The sequence below is a fragment of the Melanaphis sacchari genome, unplaced genomic scaffold (genome assembly GCF_002803265.2).
Source record: "Melanaphis sacchari strain LSU unplaced genomic scaffold, SCAv2.0 Contig23_pilon_pilon, whole genome shotgun sequence".
Taxonomy (NCBI): Eukaryota; Metazoa; Arthropoda; class Insecta; order Hemiptera; family Aphididae; genus Melanaphis; species Melanaphis sacchari.
Genome location: NW_020271114.1, coordinates 1,051,764 through 1,068,028, shown reverse-complemented (window position 1 = coordinate 1,068,028; position 16,265 = coordinate 1,051,764). Strand labels below are relative to the sequence as shown.

At 30.3% G+C, this 16,265-nt stretch overlaps 2 protein-coding genes across 2 annotated transcripts; both read left to right on the top strand.

The window, feature by feature from the left end:
• Positions 1-586: 586 nt before the first annotated feature.
• Positions 587-5,753, top strand: LOC112594791 (gustatory receptor for sugar taste 43a-like). Its single transcript, XM_025339791.1, has 5 exons — positions 587-1,645; positions 3,923-4,206; positions 4,279-4,347; positions 5,056-5,145; positions 5,673-5,753. Exons 1-5 carry the CDS (start codon positions 688-690, stop codon positions 5,730-5,732), a joined length of 1,461 nt encoding a protein of 486 aa, XP_025195576.1. The 5' UTR covers positions 587-687; the 3' UTR covers positions 5,733-5,753.
• Positions 5,678-12,362, top strand: LOC112594792 (gustatory receptor for sugar taste 43a-like). Its single transcript, XM_025339792.1, has 6 exons — positions 5,678-5,752; positions 6,521-7,220; positions 8,701-8,987; positions 9,090-9,158; positions 10,550-10,639; positions 12,254-12,362. Exons 2-6 carry the CDS (start codon positions 6,521-6,523, stop codon positions 12,311-12,313), a joined length of 1,206 nt encoding a protein of 401 aa, XP_025195577.1. The 5' UTR covers positions 5,678-5,752; the 3' UTR covers positions 12,314-12,362.
• Positions 12,363-16,265: the final 3,903 nt, after the last annotated feature.

Below are 16,265 nucleotides of genomic sequence, written 5' to 3'. Positions count from 1 at the left end.
TTTTCATTTTAAATTATCTGATAATCGTATAGTTAATGCAAGTCATATGGCAGATAATATACAATTAAACGATCTATATTATCTTTACCGCATATTATTTAAAAATATAATTTCCCATACGCATCGAACATTTCATTTACCGTTATTCGTTTATCGTCATGTGTATCCGACTTAAGTAATGATAATTAGTCGGGCCGGAACTCACTTGCAGCTAAAATATTGTCGGGCCCCAACTAACCTATACCTAAAATATTATTGGGTCACAATTCACCGGTCCCCAACGCCGGAAACGACACGTCGGGTCTCAACTCACCCTCAGCCGTAACTCTAAATCCATGGTTGTGTAGGCTGCAGTTCACACTGCTTACGCCTTAATCTGGGCCTGGCTGCAGGGTCAAATCTCTATCAAAATCATTATTCGAAATTCGAAACATCTACTTTGTAAGAATAGACTGGGACCGTATTAAATGTCTCCGGAAAACTGTCACAACCGGACGGATATCATGATAATATTATACGAATATAATAATATAATACCTACATGAAATCGGCTTCTTCAATTTGCATAGGTCCTGTCGGCGATTTCCTCATCGCCATCCTGCAGGTCAGTCCACTCCTGACCCAACTCAACAAATACAATTATTAGCAGCGTTGACGACGCTATATAAACTATTTCATAGGTCATCTATGTCGATCCTTGTACCCATCGCTATACCCCTGTATCTACCTATCACGTATTCGCACATCATACCCTCAACGGCCACAACCGCGGTTATTGTTATCGTCTGCAGCGTCTTAATATGCCGAACACGTTCCTTTACGTTTGTTTTTCGTGATACAGTGAAATCGAACCACACGCCCGCGAATCACCACGTCATGTACGACTTTTCAAAGGTCCTGTTGAGAGTGTGGCAATGCCTTTTGATCGCGCCGGTGACGCTGCGCTGGAAACCGGCCGGCGGCAACGCGCAACGTCGCCGGTCGCACTACGCGTTCAACGCCTGGTGGTACGCGTTCAACTTGGCCGTGTTGGCCGCGTGCGTGGCCGGCGGCATGTGGACCGTAGCGGAGGACGCGCGAGCGTTCACCGCAGGCCGGTCGATGCGCATACAGAACACGTCCTCGGCCGTCGTCACCACGCTCCAGGTGACGCTCCAGTGCTTGGTGTGCACGCTGGCGGTCGCGTGCTCCGCCGGCCGACATGTCATGCTGCTGGACATCGAGCGGCACCTGAACCGCACGGACGCCGTGTTCCGGGTGTCCGCCGACCAGCCGCTGGCCAGGTACACGCCGACGCTGGTCGCGTTCCACGCGGCCCTGTTCGCCGTCGACGGTTACCTGTGGTACGCGCTCAGCCCGGCCACCTGGATGTACTGCGTGTGCTACGTGTACATGTTCATCGACCTGGCCACCATGCTCATGTACGCGCAGGTCGCTTGGAACATCGGACGCCGGTTCGAAGACATCAACGCTGCGATCGAGTACAAACTGGCGGGAATCCAGTCGAACGTGACGGCGGCGGCGTTCGATCGCGGGTTCCGCGGCAATAACGGCTGTCGGCCCCCGCAACGCGTCTGGACGTTCGCCGGCCACACCGCGGTCGTCGTGTCTCCTGATCCGGTGCCTCCGGCCGACTGCCGATACGGTACGAATGTAATATAATAATGTTTACAATTATTGTATTTGTGGTTAGGTATATACCTAAACGTCCTATAGAAACACGCCTATAGTGAAGAATGAATAATATTGGGTACAAATATTATACTGATAAAAATCGCCCCGAGAAGACGCTGCCCATACGTGTCGTCCTCGTTTTACTAACTTACAACACGGCAAATTTGAATTGCGGTACCAACCAATTCATTGTGCGTTGTTAGCTTTCATATTAGAATCAATTGCAGGCCGTGCAATCAAAGTTAAAGGTAAAAACATTATATTATGTATACTTATACGTTGGTTTTTTCGATATTTTATTTATTTATTTTTTTTTTTTTAGCAAGACATGAGTAATGTAAATTTAAATACTCATAGATAACTTAAAAATTAAAAATGTCTAAGAAAGCAAACTCTTGTGCGCAGGTAATGTTCGTACATTTAACTTCGATAATAGGACAGATCACTCTAATATTAAAATTTAAAGCTAACAACACCCTCTTGATTTTGCCAAACCCAAATTCGCAAATTTGCTGTGTTGCATGTTTTTAAAACAGAGCACGGAGACAACAGATTCGGGTGTGGCATAGCATCATCCCAATAATGTGATGTAAATATATGATGCCCTATCTTCATAGGACCATTTCCTGTGACTACCTAATTGATGAGAAATAAAATCTGATTTTATTCTCCATTGAAATAATACTTTTTATCGGAGAGCAAGGACACTTAAGTTGTGTACTAATAGCAACTTGGTCATTTATAGTTTAAACAAATGTGTACAAATAATATTTGAATGCGATTATTTAATTATTCTTAAAAATATTTAAAAAGATTTTTTTCATTATTTGATTCTAGATAACTTACGTCCGAAATAGTTCTTGTTTTAGTAACAATACTTTTTTATTTTTATTGTTGTACTCTAGACAAGTTTTTGAATTAGTCTCTTGTACGTTGTCAATACGATAAGAATTGGCACAGATATTTAAGCATGATCTTTAATTTTTCAGTAATGACGTTTTTTTTTAATGAGACATAAAATAGAGTTTACCACAATTATTTGACCCAAAAATATTATGAGGAAATATTTATTATAATTGTGTAAATGTGTATTATCTATTTAGGTATTTAAGAAATATATTTTAACAATAACTAAGTATAGGTATAATTAAACAAATTTTTAGGTAACGAGTTACCTATTTAATGTTCTACCTACTCATTGAGATTGACTCATAGCTAACTTGTCTTTGTAGAATTTATAACAAAGATTACCTATATGGCACTACAAGATTATAAATCCAGCCTCATCACAAACATATTTACAAAAAGTATATAATAATAGGTAGGTATTATATTATGTAGGTTTGTAATATTTATATATTATATAAGCCAATTTATACATATTTCTACATATAAATGTGGCTTCCTTAATATGTCGACTGATTATATACTGTAAATTGTAGGTAATAGAGAGCGTGAAAGTTTGTTTTAATTTGTCATAGGTCATTAACCTCTATGCATGACATATGAATGACGCTTTTAATTTAATTGATAAATATCAGTGTTTTAGGCAATTGATTCATATTAAAAATACATAGTTTAATGTAGCAGTAAGTGGTGAGAGGTGACTAACTTTTTTTTTTTACCAAGGACTATAAAAAACCAAATGTCATGATAAAAAAGTGTTAATATGGTAGGTGGTAGGATATATATAAGAATGTGGGAAGTATAGAGAAATAAATGTATGTAAGCTAAAATAAATATTAAACATAAATATATGATATTATAGTGTGATATGTATTCGACGTTGGCAATTAGTTAAGTGATTGCTATAAAGTATAGATTATACTATGTTATTTGGTATATACTAGTATAAAATAATTAAAAAAAATGTGGTTAAAAATAAATACGTATTGTATATGGTTATGGATATTGATACACATAATTTTCGTTTGTATTTAAATGTTAATTTTGATTTTTAATAAAAAATGGTTCTATTATAATTTATAACTTAAGTAATATTTAAATAATTTTTTTAGTATATGGTGTATTATGTCCCTGACTCCGTGGATATTTTCATAGTTAGTTTAATGACAAATAAAACTTGTAGGTAGGTTACTTATGTAGTTTGGTTAAGGTAAATAAGAGTTATGATAGGTACAAAAAAATTAATTTGTTGTATCTAATATATGACGTTTAAAATCAATATTTCCTAATATTCCACAAAAATTGATATGTATACTAATTATTTTATTTTTATTATTTATAGATCCGAAAAATATTTCAATCGCAAAATTACAAGATCTTCACTGGAGTCTTTGTAATAGTATTAAAATAGTCAATGATAAATTTGGATGGCAATTATTTTTGCAATTATTCTGCAATTGTGTGCAATTAATTGTGACTCCGTATTTTATGATCATAAATTTATTTTACCCGGTGGTTTATGGTTCTACAGATATTAAATTCATTTTGATCCAAGTTGTCTGGGTATTGACTCATTTGAGTCATTTATTATTAATCGTATTACCTACGTCGTACGCTACTAGAAAAGTTAATAAGAATTCATCATAAAACCATCTATCTACTAACTAATGTTAAATTATAACGATGTGTATTATACAGGGTGAAAAAACTGCTGAGATTATATGTAAATATCTAACTATTGATATTGAACCAGGTGATATGAAACAGGTATTTATTAAAAAAAAAAAAAAAAAAAATAATTATTAATAATACAAAAATTAAATTAAATTATTTTAATATTATAGTCGTAACAAGTATTTATGGTACCTATTCTATTTTAAAGGCGAAAATATTAGATCTAAATATCTAATATAATTTAATTAATATCTTGTTAGAATGTTAGGTGTATTGGTATTTATTTAATAAATTATATATAGTAAAACTTCGATTATCCGAAGTAATGGGGGGAGGGAAGTGTTACACAGATAAATGAAAACCATGCACGATTAATCTAGACTTTTTATAAATATATCAGTGACTAAAATATGAAGTTATTAGTCTTTGTTTTTTTGTTTTTTGGATTAAAATAATTTTTCTTACTTTACTTTTTAATTTTTTTAAACCAATTACGTTATGGAAGAAAAAATCTTCTTGTTTGAGGATTTTTAAATTTTCGGTTAATCTCGAACATTAATAATCGAGACACGGTTAATCAAGGTTCCACTGTATATATTTTGTAATTATTAATTAATTATTTCAGTTATATTTCATACAATTAAGACCATTTTAACGTAATTTATTTTAAATATTATGGTAAATTAACAAAATTGTAAATCTATATGTAAGAGTACGCAAGAATAGTTTTTTAATATTATCAGTTAGGTAATAGTCAAGTATAATTTATTATATGTAAAATTAATATTTTATACTTTTCAGTTGGAAATATTTGTTCTTCAATTGCAAAAATATGCAATCGATTTTTCTGCTTGCGGAATTGTAAATTTACATCGTTCCACTATTACAACGGTAAAAATGTAAAATAATAAATGTTCATGCTACATTTAGGTTTATTTTAAACTGTTTATAGATTTATAATTTTTTACAATAATGTATGACTGCGGGTAGAAATAACCCCCTTTTCGCTAATTTTTTCAAACGTGGCAATTTTTCTTGAAATTAGTTCTTATTTTATGGCCACGCAATATCTATATTTTAATCTCCTCGTACCACCAAAAAAATTATAATTAAGATGCCACTGATTTTATATAGTATGATTTTTTTCATTATGAACCAAGTAATTGTATTATTAATTGATCTTACTTTATACTTTATTACATGGAGGGTACTCAATTTATTTTTTTCAATTAATTTTAACACTTTAATAAGGAAATTATTAGTAATTTTTTGATTTTTCTTGTGTTATTTTAATAGTTATTGAGTGTATGTAAATGTAAAATTTCCTCATTACATTTGCATGCCACCTATACCGTATGGTGTACATTATTATACTTAAAATATCATTATTTAAATTTAATAATAGATACAAATTTCAGATTATCGGAACCGCACTCACGTATTTAGTGATCTTAATTCAATTCCAAAACTCCGACTAGAAAAATCAATAACAATACAGGTAATGTATTATGATGTAAATCCGCCACGGTTGGATTTACGTACAGGTATATTACCTCCAATAATGATATATAGTCATATAGGTGTATGACTATATAAGCGTATTATAAAATAGCATAGGTATTACATATTGTATTAAATTATGTTTGCCGTCTAGATTACATAGTGTCGCACTAGCTGTCGCGTTCGTATAATGTATTCTATAATATATATATGTACAACTATAAAAAACAATTTAGACTAATGTATAGTAATGTTAGATACACTATTATTGTGTCACTCGGATACTTGTAATAAATTGTTATGTTTCCCGTTTATGTTACACGCATATTTTATTGTAGTCTGTAAACAATAAAACAAATCATCGCGATACGTTTCGGTAATAGCTGGTATATTATATTATACCTGGCAGTGCATTATATAGCCTTTATGGGAATCGTATAATACAACTTTTTTTATGAAAACATAATAATGAGGTTGCCATAATATATGATATAACCTCAAGTTCCTATTTTTTTTTTTTTTGTGCTGTATACAATAAGCCATCGTTGCCTTTTGCACGTTTTCACCGCCTTATCTATAACCACCGTGAATCGTTGTCGAAATCTTCCCTTTGATCGCTTTTGATCAAGAAAATTTCGTATAATACTTTATGACTTTCTTTAGGTTCCGATTTAATTCCTAAACACACACACATACACACACACACACATTATAAATATATATATTATATCGTTAAAATATTTATTTAAATCTAATAATACGTTAGATGTTTCACGCGTCCAAAGCGCTGATCATCCTGTGGCGGTTGACCGGGTTGGGGACGTTCTCGTTGAGCAGCCGGCCGCCGCCACCGTCGTCCCGTCTGTCGGCCGTGTACGCAGTGACCATTTATTCGGCGTACGCTTACCTGTTCTCGGTGCTGACGTTCGGACGGCTGAGCACGTACAGTCGTCTTGAGAACAGTACGAGTATGTTTCTGATCCACGCGATGAAGGACATGAACGTGACGACGCTATTCGTCGCGACCACGGCTGTTTACTGGGGCACGATCGTGTACCGCCGGCAACACGTCCAGGTGTACGCCGAACACGCGGCCGCGGTACACCAGCTATTCGGCACCGCGACTCCGGTCGGCCGCGCCATGGGCGCGTACTGTTGGGCGCTGTACGTGTTGTTGGTCGTCGCCTTGTCGCTGGACGTGAGGCGGTACTCGGGCTCTATGTCCTGGTCATTCGGGGCGGTCTACATTTGGAGCCATTACGTGATGCTCACCGGCCACATGCAGTTCGGCATCACCGTTTTCGGGCTGCGGCAGTGTTACAGCGAGCTCAATTGCCGGATTCGGGCCGGAAGCGCGGGCCGCTCGCACGATTCCGGCCTGCACGAGTATGGGCCCGCCGCCGCCGCCAACACTGCTAAAACGTCGTCTTCGGACGTCCCGCTGCAGAACGTCATGTTCGTTTGCGGTGAGAAACCAATCACATGAATACATCATTATGATTTGCGATTTATTTGCCAAACAGCCGATAATAATTAAGTACAGACGTGCCCAATCTTTTTAAAAATCCTGATCACATTCGAAGCCTTTGTTTATAATGTTGGCTACGTACAAATTCCAATGGCTGTTAACATTTTCATGGACCGGTTGGAATACTTCCACTGGCCGCGGGTTGGGCACGCCTGGTATACACGTAGTATGAGGTATAATAAAGTAAACGAATTTCTTATCTTTGCACTCAAAACACATATTATCTATATAAACCATATTTATCGAAATAAGGTACAAGCAGTTTGTAGTTTGTACTTCGAGTAAGTATTGATTTTGGATATTTATTACTGTAGTATTTTTCTAAAAACAAAAAAACACGAAATTTGTATACGTTATATTATATGATTTTTATAAGAGATAATTTGAATTCTCTGAAGCAAAAAAAAATATTACTTTGATATTTTCACATAGTTTTATTTGTAAGAGTAATATTCAACCATAATAATACTATTATAATATGATAATATACTCATACCTACAAGGTTACGCACACACACATGATGACACATGTATATGTACCTACATAGTTTTTTATTAACTTTTATTACATATTATACGAATAACGAATTAAATATACTTAACCATAAAATATTAGGTATTTTTGTTGATAGTTAAGTCTTAAGTTCTCAATAACTCTTTTGTTGTTTATCTGATTGACATGCATAATTAAAAATTGAAAAATAAAATAAAATAGTAGAATATTCTATTTATATGTATTACCTACTGAAAATTTGAATAGCCAATATGCATTGTCATACAACTGTATACCCACGTCAGGTTATGGTATCATCGTAAATTGAATGAATAGGTAAAAAAAACTAGAAAAATGAATATTCGCCGTATACCCCCATGCACCACTGATATAGTGGTATAACGATCATTATATTATACTGATGTCCGGATCAGATTTAATATGTTCTATGCGTGTATTATAATAGTGACAGACGTCCTAGTTTGTTCCGTTTATGATATTTTTCCATAACGTAAATGTCATGGTCCAGCGATTCCGAACCAAGGATAAAGATTGCAATATAACCTATATTATGCACGAGCAAAATATGAGAAAATTATTTTTATGTGTCACGTTAAAATCAAATTTATAATTTGTCGTCGTCACTTTGAAAAGATTAAGAATCACTGTCGATGACAATCTGTCATAGTCCATTATTGTGTAGAATATTTAATATTACTAATAAAATGTATGATTTTTAATTCTATATAGATTGCACTATATTTCTTTAACATATACGTGATGCATAATATTTAGAAAAAAAACATATCACCTTATCAAATCTATATGATAAATAAATAATTTTTAGAAACTACTGTTGTAAATATTAATTAATGTAATAATTACACATAATTTTCTAATGTATTTTTATTGGATGTACCCTTAGTATTGGAAAAAGTAAATTTGCTTACAATTTTGAAATATTGGTGCGATGTGCATTGGTCAATCACACAAATTGTATTCAGAGTCAACAACTTATTTAAGTTCCGATTATTCATCTTCTTTCTTTGTGGATTACTACAACTGACGCTAACACCATATTTGTTGTCATTGACTATACTCAATGAGGATATTGATGTATTGCGTTACATATTAGATTACACTTTATGGTTCATAATTCATATTCTTCGAGTGGTTTTGATGATATATCCATGTGCTCTACTAGGAGAAGAGGTAAATACACTAATATTAAAATATTATTCATCATAACATAAATAATCCTTGGTTACAAGAGCCAAGTAAATTAAGCAATGATATTATTTTTTTTATGTGAAGGCTGCCAAAACACCAATATTACTTGGAAGCTATCTTAATACTAAAATCGATTTATTTGATTTAAAAAAGGTAAGAGTTATGTGAAAATTGTGTAAATCATATTAAGCAGTAATAGTTAACAATATTAATGAATATTGAAGGTAATAATAATATAGTAATAATATAATCTATACGTATAATAAATTTGATTAAAAATTATTATTCTTTTGATATGTGCACATTGTAAAATATATAGCTATATAAACATTTAATATTAAAATATAATAAAGTTTAACTATAAAATCTAGTATATAAAGTAAACATAAAATATGAAAATAGTAAAATCCTTAAAATAGTTATTTTAAATATCGCAAAATAATTAAACTGATTATGTTATAATAGAAATAAATAAATAAACAAAAATTATAGTACCTATAATATAATTCAAAACTTATAAGGGAATTAATAAATAATTTTCTTGTAGGTCAACTAGCCTTTTTAAGCTTTATCTTAATATATTAATTTTTCTTCGATAAATATTTTTTTTTGTATTGAGCGTCACCAGTCATCATTAATGAGTAACAAATGATAATATTCTGAAGTAAAAAAAAATGTTTATAAACAAATTTGAAAGTTAAATTTTCTTAGTTGATACTAGATATATAGTTTGTAGGTACCTGTATACCTTATCATCTTACTACCGTTTAGAAATTTAATATTTCTAATTTCGATATATATAGGTACTTTCATCATAATATAAATGTATAAATTTATAATAGTGATGTTTTTAAAATTTAAATGTATCATATTCATTTCTGTGATATATCAATATAATATCATTAGGTACATACAATTTTAAATATTAAAAACGTGTTTTTAAAATAATTGATAATAATTGTATTAGTAAAATATATGATGGAAAAACTAGGTCTGAAGAATGCTCTAGGATGAAAACAAAATAATAGTTGTATAGAATCAGCGCAAAAAAGGACGATGCATGCGAGTTTATCTAAAAATAAGGAAAGATAAGTAGATTTAGAGGTTTGCTCTTTGACTTTGTGAACGATGATATCATTGTGATTTTTGTTTATTTGTACATAGTTCAAACTACAGACATTTAATATTAGTTTTAAAGTCGTAAATTTTATTGTCATATATAAAAAATGTATTCATTATAATTTTTAACGTCTTATGCACAATCTGCTATATGCAAACCCACAAATATAGTAAATAATATACTATAAGCTATAAAGTAAAAGAATATTAAAAGGTTATTTAAATTAAATGTGTTCTATGTACGTATAACTAAGATAAAATAGTAATATTATTATCACAAAAATTACGTAGCCAAATTTTATTGAAATAATTATTATACGTAATACGTTTGATTATTACTATATATTACAAGTTAATAAAAATATTTAGGTTGTTTTTAAATATTTTTTATATTTAAATAGCAAAATCAATATATTTTTTTGTAGATTGAAACTTATGTACAACAATTAGCTGCCAACACTCCAGAATTTAGTATATACAGTATGTTTATTATAAACAAACAATTAGTTGTTACAGTGAGTACTTATCTATATATTATAATACTTGAACGTTTAGTCGTCAAATACATATGTGTTGATTTACTTCTCTTGAGCTAAGACTTATTTTTAGCGATCATATAACTTAGACGCATTTCACAAGAAGCCTCAAAACATTTTAAAACGTGAGGCTTTGATTCTAAATAAATCCTGGGATTAGTACCTATTAAATATTGGCTTGAATATGATGAATATTAAACATAAATAGTTTATGCAGTAAATCAATTCTTAATCTAATTTGAAATAAATGTGATTAATGTAAGGTAATCAAATATTATTTATTAAATATTAAATAAATATAGACTTATTCTAATTATAAAAGGAGGACTATTAGGTACCGCTCTACTGTACCGTAGATATATTGAGTGGGTCACTGTTATAGATATGTTAAACTTGAATTCAGTGATATATCTTTGTGTATGAAAAATGATTCTAAGAGGAGATGATCTGTCGACTGTCTTCCTATATCCTAATTCATAAGTTTATTTCATATTATGTTTTTTTGATGTTACCTATTATTAGATTAAGTAATTTATTTTAAAGCATTTTAACTCGGCGAATAACTTTTATCCACATTTATAAGTAAAATACTAAAAATTTAAAATATCTATAGATATTAGATAAAAAGATTTAAAATGTTTTAAAATTTTTATCGTAAATTGAAATTGATAGTAAAAATATTTGGTGAACATTCAAGTAGGTATCTATTATTCGTTTTCGAGTTACACTAAAAATCAATTTTTTCGAAAATTGGGTTTGTGTAAAAATTTCTATTTTTTTAAAAAACTTTGTTTGTTTTTTTCGATTATTTTGTAAAATACTAGAAATTTTCAATTTTGAATTGGATTCAATTATCTAACTGAAACCATTTTTAAAGTTGAATATTGAAGCTTTTTTACAACTACTTATCGTGCACATCATTATTCACTTCGCTCAGAATCTAAAACATGAATAAATTTACGATTTAAAATATATCAGCGTTTTTATTTATACAATAATAAAAAAAAAAGGCTACTAAATTAATTGTGTTATAAGTAAACAATTAATAATGCCAATAACATTAGTCGCGTTAAAATTCCAAAATACTAAATAGTCATTGTGGTTGCGTTCATTCGTTTTTAATTTTACATAGGTACTCATCATTAACCTAACAACCATTTGTCTAAAATTAATAATACCAATTCAACATTTTGAAACATCACCTAAATTCTAAATATTTGCTTATATCTGCTTGTTCTTGTTTCAACCAACGAGATATATACCTCCTAAACAAAATCATAACCAATCTCTTCTTGTTCAAAAATCAAAATTACAATAAATTATTATCTTCCAATTCAAAACTGCAATCAACCTTCTCCTATCAAAAACTTTAACTATCATATTACAGTCCTTGTTTTAATCTATCTATAAGTAGCAATCAACCAATCGGTTCTTCTAATCAGTCTCTTCGTCTTAGTATTGAAGATTTTTCTTTGACAATCAAAATCCAAAATATTAGCAATCACAAAAATACCTACTAAAAATTAATATTTTAATTTCATATCAATTGATATTAATTAAATTACCTCTGTAATATCACTATATCATTGTTAGTTAACAGGAGCTGTTACAACATATTTGGTGATAATTCTACAATTACAAGGTCAATCATAACGGAATATTTATAATAAAAATAAAAATATGTACCTTTATACTTATGACGTATTTTACATTTAATTGTCATGATCACTCATTTGATTCATTTATAGTTGTAACATTTAGAAATTTAATATTTTATTGTTTTGTTTAATTTTCTAAGCATAGAAAATAATAATTATCTCAATAAAATACCTTTACCTCATTTATTATGTGATATATGATTATTATTTATCTATTTATTTATATCGGTTTAGGTTACTCTATACTCTATAGTAGGGGCGGATTCAGAAATATATCAGGAGGGGGTTAATAAATCGTCATGCCCGCCAAGCCCCTATTGACAGTTTATCGTAATTTATTTGGGTATTGGGTAACCTAACCTAAGCTCAAGGGGGGTATTTACCATATTACCCCCTCCCCATTGGATCCACCATTGCTCTATAGCAGGGATGGGCAACTCAAAGTTACTATAGGGCCAATTTTTAGAAATTTAAAATATAGTGGGCCAGAACATAGAAAGTAAAAAAAAAAAAGGTCATACACATTTTGAATAGCATTTATTTTGTTTATAATGAATTTGAAAATGTAGCGCGGGCTAGATAAAAAAGGCTCGTGGGCCGCCAGTTGCCCACCCCTGCTCTATAGCAAGGATGGGCAACTGGCGATCTGTGGGCCACGTGCGGCCTGTGAGCCTTTTTTAACTGGCCAGGGTAAATTTTCAAATTACATTACATTTTAATGTAAAATGTGATTTTAAAGTTAAAAATTAACATTATAAACAAAATAAATGTTGATTAAAATGCATATTTTTATTATTTTGAATGACCTTTTCTTTATTTTTAATGTTCTGGCCCGCTAGATTTTAATTTTCTAAACATTTTGAGTTACTCACCTCTGCTCTATAGTTTACCTACAATCTTTCGGTTTTCGTGTTTAATATTAAGTTTAGTTCATTGATGATATAGCCCTTGATAAGAAGATTTTAACGTACCTATCTTATGATAATATTTTGATAGGATAACATTTTTAGATAAATAAAGATACGTAATTTACATTGAAAATTAATGTTTACATTATTATATTCATATAAATGATATTACTATTGAATATATTATATAATATGTATGTATAATACATTCATATATTATAACATTACAGTTATACTTGAAAATAGATAGGTGATCAGTTGATATATTATATAAATGGTAATGGTATAACCATAGTCTGTCTACAATATCGTTGCTAGTAATTCAACACGAAATTTATGGAATGTAGGTATTATTTTATAATATTCGAGTATATACCTACGAGTATTATATAGTATTGAATATTCCTATATATAGGTCTAGATGTTATATGTGTACAGAAAGAAGTTAAGTAAATAGCATTTATTTTATTCGATATAAATTAGTAAATTATATATATATATATGTATATCCATATAGGTATAAGGTATACCTATTCAACTCGGCTTATAATACATTCATTATTCATGCATGCTAATTAGAAATTGGTCATTCTATTCCACATTCTGGCAATAACTTAGTTGTTAGTTATTATACCAGTATATGCCATATGATTTGTTTAATTATTAGTAATTAATTTTATAATTATAAGTAAATGTAGATGATTGTAGGTTTTATAAGTAAATCGACGAAATAATAATATAGTATATCTAGGTTTAAATAGGCAGCAATAGATTTAAATTAATTTTAATACTCGTATCAGTATAATCATGCGATGTAAGTACCTACCTAAATACCAAATATTTAAAGAAATAATACATGTATGGAAAAAAAAATTATCAATGGTCACAGGAGTATTTTTTTGTGATACCTATTAATATATTTTATAAATTTTATTAGAATAAAATAAATGGGGACTTAGATCAAATTTATGGATTAATAGACCACTTTGTACAGTTGTACTAACTTATTTGTTACATGAACGTGTAATATTGGTGTAACCGTGCAAGTATAACCAGTATAGGAATCGTAATTTACAGTGCATATGATAATATTTTATACCTAACATATAGTGGTAATCATGCACTTATTGTGCGTCACCGTGACACATATGTGGTATTTGCAGCTCGCGACTATCGCTTCAAGCGATGTGCAATAAGTGCATTGCGGTTTCGAAATCATTGACGGTTCGTGTCATTCATTCCGACAGACAAACAGGCAACTTAGGTACACGCGAGTTTACGTAATATTATTAGAACCTGTTGTCGGTGTGCAAAATAATTATGTATTCGATCATATATAAGTAAGTAACATGACCATACTACAGAACAATGGTCAATGACAGTAGACAATACCGTTATATAAAAACATCAAAGGGGGGAGGAGATTGTAGTGTTGGATTTAAGAAAAAGACTCAGTTTTTATTGTTTGTAAACATGATAATAAGAGCTTAATAAAATAATTATTCAGGGTTAGGGCAAAATTTTAGTATTTTAATAAAAAATTCGTGTTAAATTAGTTTATAATTATATTATTATAAAAACTAATAAAGGATTAATTAGGTAATTGAGTAACTGACTAAAAAATTTAAATTTTTAATACTTAATTTTAGTATTCTTATTGAAAGGCATTTTTAGAAAACAAGATTTAAAGATGAATAAAACATTATATAAATATCACCTACTTGGTTGTAACCGTGTTAAGTTATATATAAGACAGTTAGGTATACCTCTAGGTTCTAATAGAGTGCTTTCTTGAATAATAGTAATAACAATATACTTTTTTTTATAAATTATTAGCTATAGCTAGAAATATTTTTTACACATATATAAATGAAATTTATTATAAACCTATGTATACTATAATCTATAATAGTATATTTTTCAAATACTTTTTTTATAATTATTAGTTAAAGCTAGAAATATTTATAGACAAAAGTTATTATATTATTACACTACAATAATGGAGCATTTTAACACTTTTTTATAATTATTAGCTAAAACACATAGCATTGTAAAGAAATATTTAGTTCCTAACGAGTAACGGCCAACAAAGATATAGATATACTATTTATATAAATAGCACATTTATTTTTTCCCGAGACTTTCTCCTATCATCAGTCAATAGCGATTACACTTTAATATGAAGCTACTATAGATATTACACAATTATTGATTCATTATGCACACACGACACGTTATTCTTTGAATTAGGTTTTTTATAGAATCTATCTGTGATCTGTTTTTGATATAATTAAAAAAAAATATGGGAAGTCGACTCCAAAGACTTAGTGAGAAGGGGTCATCCAGTCCATATTTGCTTCGTTAAATTCATCAATCATCACCGAAAGGTAGGATCAAATTAATTAATTAAACTCAAACAATATTAATTATTAATAATTCTATAAATTATTATTTAACTAAATCACAATAGTGGGGGAGAGGTTTTCTGCATCACCAACTCAAATCATTTCCGAACAATAGTAGGTACACATGAGCAACACATGCTAGGTATATGACTAAATAAAATGAAATCGAGGGATCGTTGGTACAATTATTGATCTAAATGTGGGGCTCCAAATTCAGTTAAAAAAGCGGTTAAATTCGTTAACGACGACCCTTCATTTTTGACTTCATTAATCCATACTCACAAAAATATTTCATTTTTCTACTATAGTCATTTGAAAAACAATGGATGTACTTATTTATTTATTTTTTTAAAAAGAGTCTAATGCATTAAATTAGTGTAGTGTTACTGTACCCTACTCAGTAAATTATTATTTTTTTTGTTAGCTTACGATAACTTTTCGTATTTATTATTTATTTTGTAAAAATACACTTAGTGGCAAGCGCCATGTTGTGTTTTCGGTACGTTACTAATAATGTAAACGTACATATTACGTACACATTATTTCGCTGCAATAAATATTTGTTTCGTTGTTCAGTTATTGTTAGTATAAAATGGTATTTGTTATTGAAAACGTCCCGGCGTATTGCGCGGGT